This window comes from Hippocampus guttulatus, chromosome 17, assembly GCF_054856545.1.
Source record: "Hippocampus guttulatus isolate MCC_2025c chromosome 17, RoL_Hgut_1.0, whole genome shotgun sequence".
In the NCBI taxonomy this organism is placed as follows: domain Eukaryota; kingdom Metazoa; phylum Chordata; class Actinopteri; order Syngnathiformes; family Syngnathidae; genus Hippocampus; species Hippocampus guttulatus.
Genome location: NC_141277.1, coordinates 5,396,056 through 5,399,308, shown reverse-complemented (window position 1 = coordinate 5,399,308; position 3,253 = coordinate 5,396,056). Strand labels below are relative to the sequence as shown.

General features: G+C 43.3%; 1 protein-coding gene across 2 annotated transcripts; it reads right to left on the bottom strand.

Moving 5' to 3' along the window:
* Positions 1-513: 513 nt before the first annotated feature.
* On the bottom strand, positions 514-3,109 carry LOC147191705 (glycolipid transfer protein-like). Of its 2 annotated transcripts, XM_086135994.1 has the most exons (6): positions 2,959-3,109; positions 2,021-2,079; positions 1,668-1,801; positions 1,394-1,544; positions 929-1,071; positions 514-735 (listed from the first exon to the last, which is right to left on the bottom strand). In XM_086135994.1, exons 1-6 carry the CDS (start codon positions 3,059-3,061, stop codon positions 681-683), a joined length of 645 nt encoding a protein of 214 aa, XP_085992120.1. In that variant the 5' UTR covers positions 3,062-3,109; the 3' UTR covers positions 514-680. The 2 variants fall into 2 exon arrangements, with proteins under 2 accessions (XP_085992120.1, XP_085992121.1); XM_086135995.1 differs by having other exon boundaries at positions 514-1,071.
* Between the last annotated feature and the right edge of the window lie 144 nt (positions 3,110-3,253).

Here is a 3,253-nt window from a genome sequence, read left to right as displayed (position 1 = left end):
CACAGTAAACGAAGAGAGGCGCGACGGAATTCGGATATGGAGTGTTTATCTTGAACTCGAAGGCTTGAAGTTTCTTTTTAGGTCTTTTTCATTTTTGAAATGTGACAATGACGAAAAACACACGAGTGACGTCATTGTACGGAACAACTGGTTACGGCGACTTGTTCCTGAACACCTTTCCACCGTAAACAAAAGAAAACAAACAAAAGCACTCGGCTGCTCCGTAGCATACCAAAGCCCGGTTAGGTAATAGACACGACAGACAACTATAACAGTTAAAAGCTAGTTTTGCGCTGCGTGTTTGTTTTCGTCGCTTTCATTCTTCTGTACTCGCCATTCTTTTCCGGTTTGAATTCTCGTCGCTCCGCAGCTTGACCAATAAGAGGATAGCCTTGTCACGTGGTTGTCCTGAGAGCCACTTCGGACCGCTTTTTTTTTTTTTAATTAGAGGGGAAAAAAAGTCCTATTCAAATACAACGTTCATCACCAGACAGAGAATGAGGTAAAAGTCACTCTCGTTAACAATTTATAGTCACAAAGCATTAAACAATAATCACATGCTTTCATCAAACACCGGACATGTGGACAAAATGAATCCCTTTTAGGAACTGTGTCATTGTGTCATCATTTCTTGTGTAAGCATCTTGCATATTTTATGACAACGTTGTCCGTCAGTCCGCTCATATTAAGGCAGCAGCTGTAGTCATGAAATCTTGTTCAACCGCAGCAGGAGCGCTGCATTAAAAAAAACAAAACAAAAAGAAAAACACTCAAAAGTAACGCTTGCTCAAATGTAAGGCTCCACAGATTCTGTTATAAGGCAAAATAACAAAATAAATACATTAAAATCACACATGGAAGGTAAATAAATGACACAGCGCTCTGACATCAAACTGCGTAGTCCAGCTCCGCGTTGAGCCTCGCGTACATATCATAGATTGCGTCCACAGTGGCGGCGAAGTTGACCAGGAAGTGACGCAGGTTTTCCAGACATTCTTCCTCTTTCACATCCTCTCCTTTCGACAGTGCCTTGAGGAAGTTGGACCGATAGGGAGCAGCGTACAGCGCCGTCTGCAAGATGGTGAAAAACTAAGAAGCGAAGAAGAAATACAACTGAACATTTAAGTACAGAAATGTTAAAACCGCTGTGACATCTGAGTTTGAACATTTTGATGATTCTTTCATGTGCCACTAGAGGAAGCCTGCGTGCCCCGGTGTGGGAGTAAATGATGCTGGACTGTATTTCATGCTGACACGGGTTCAATTCCCAACCAAGGCCCAAATTGATTAAAAATTAATGGGGGTTTTTTGTCCCAAAAACTTAGGAGAGGCACCACTTTGTTTTGCATGCTCTATTCTCCTAGGGATGGGTGGGTTTTCTCCAGGTACTCACATTGAAAATCTTCTGCACTAACCACCCGTGGTATCTCTTTAGCGCCTGTTCGTAGGCTTTGGTAATGTTGACGCGTATAAGGTTGGGCTGGTTCAGATCTCGCTCGCCGTCTGCTAAACTCTGCAGCAAGATTTGGATGAAACGGAGTCCCCTTTAGGACAGAAACAGACGCCTAGTCAGTCATATTGTTTTTTTTTTTTTAAAGACATGTTGTGGAGTCTCACCCACCCTTAAAGGTTATTTGGTGTACCTAACGTAGTGTCTGCTGCCTCACCTCTTGAGCCACATGAGAGCCAGCGTCGCTCCCGCTTTGGGCCATTCGGCGCAGAGGTCTTGCCGCTCGGACTCCAGGATATGCTGCAGGGTGACGTACCGTTGCGGGTCCTTCAAGTACACTTCCTTAATTTTCTGTAGGCACACGCACGCCCAAAGAACACTTTCATAATGTAGCAATTCACATGATAGACACGGAATTCATCTCAATCACACAAGCACACACTCAACTATACACTTATTTGTACATACACACCATCAATCTCATATCGACATGCACCCTCACAGACACAGACACACATACACACACTTACATAGTCATTCACTTTCAGACACACACACTCTCTCTCTCACCGTGATGTTGCCGTTAATGTCTGACTTGATGAGCGAAAACACTTTGGAGCCCAAACAGTCTGGGGGACAAAAGTACCATTTAACTCTGTGAATTGTGGCTATTATCAAGACAATTATGTTCAATTCACCAATATTAATGACTTTAGAATACCAACATTGAGCTGCACGTGCCATTCAATATACAGTATCAACAAGGTGGATTCATGTCATTTCCCAAACTCTGTTTAGAGATGGTTTGAGTTTGAAAAAAATGCAGCATAATATGACAGAGTGGCATTCTATCATGTCACCAAAGAAGACCACCAAAAGCGGAACAGGTGCGTGATTTGAATTGTGAAACTAGATCAGAGAGTATGGGTGTTTTACTCGTGTGGAGGAGAGCGTTTTAGTCACATGTGTGAGCGTTTCTTTAACTCGAGAACATAAATACAGTCACCTGTGAGAGCATTTCAGTTGATCCTCAACAAAAGACTCATGAATCCCCTTCCCCACCGCAAAAAAATGGTACTGTTCTTTAGGAAAGTTTAGCAAGTTACACTTTGTTTCTTGACGTTGTATTTAAATGTTTTGTTCTTTTTTGTAAATGCTTTTAAATATCCTACTTTTAATTATGTGAAGCACATGATAACCTACACTCAATGCACTGAATAAAGCCGTCTTGTGTTGCCATAAGTGTGCGTTTCTGTTGTGTGCACACCACTTGAACGATGTTCCTAACGGTCCCTCATCGTGTAATGCAAACGCTGCGTAAAGTGCCAGCAAAACCTGTCGCTGCCCGGCTGACCCCGGATAAGAGTGCATGCAGTGCACTTCGGCCAGGTGTCAACACTAAAAACCAAGCACATCTGTATCACATGAGCAGGCTCACCAATGAGGTCACATCTCAAAACTAGTTGAGGCATAAATCAAACGAAAGTGGACTTTTTGTGGTTGCTCACCGAAGAAGGACGGAAGGTGTGAGACGGTCTCCAGAAAGAGTTTTGTGTTGACGGAGTTGTCTGGGGGTAGCTCCCCGAATCGGTTGTCCAGAAGCAGAGACATGTTTTTCGTCTTCTTACTACTGCCTCCTTCTTTGAGCTGCTCTCCGGACCAAAATAACCCGGAAGTCGCTTTTACCCGGCTAGGAGGAGCCTGTCAGCTCGCAATTGGGCTCAGGTGTCACTCCTTCCCTTTATTTCATTCAAAAATTTATTTGAATCATATCAACGTGTTTCTACTCTCATTTCAAAAGTA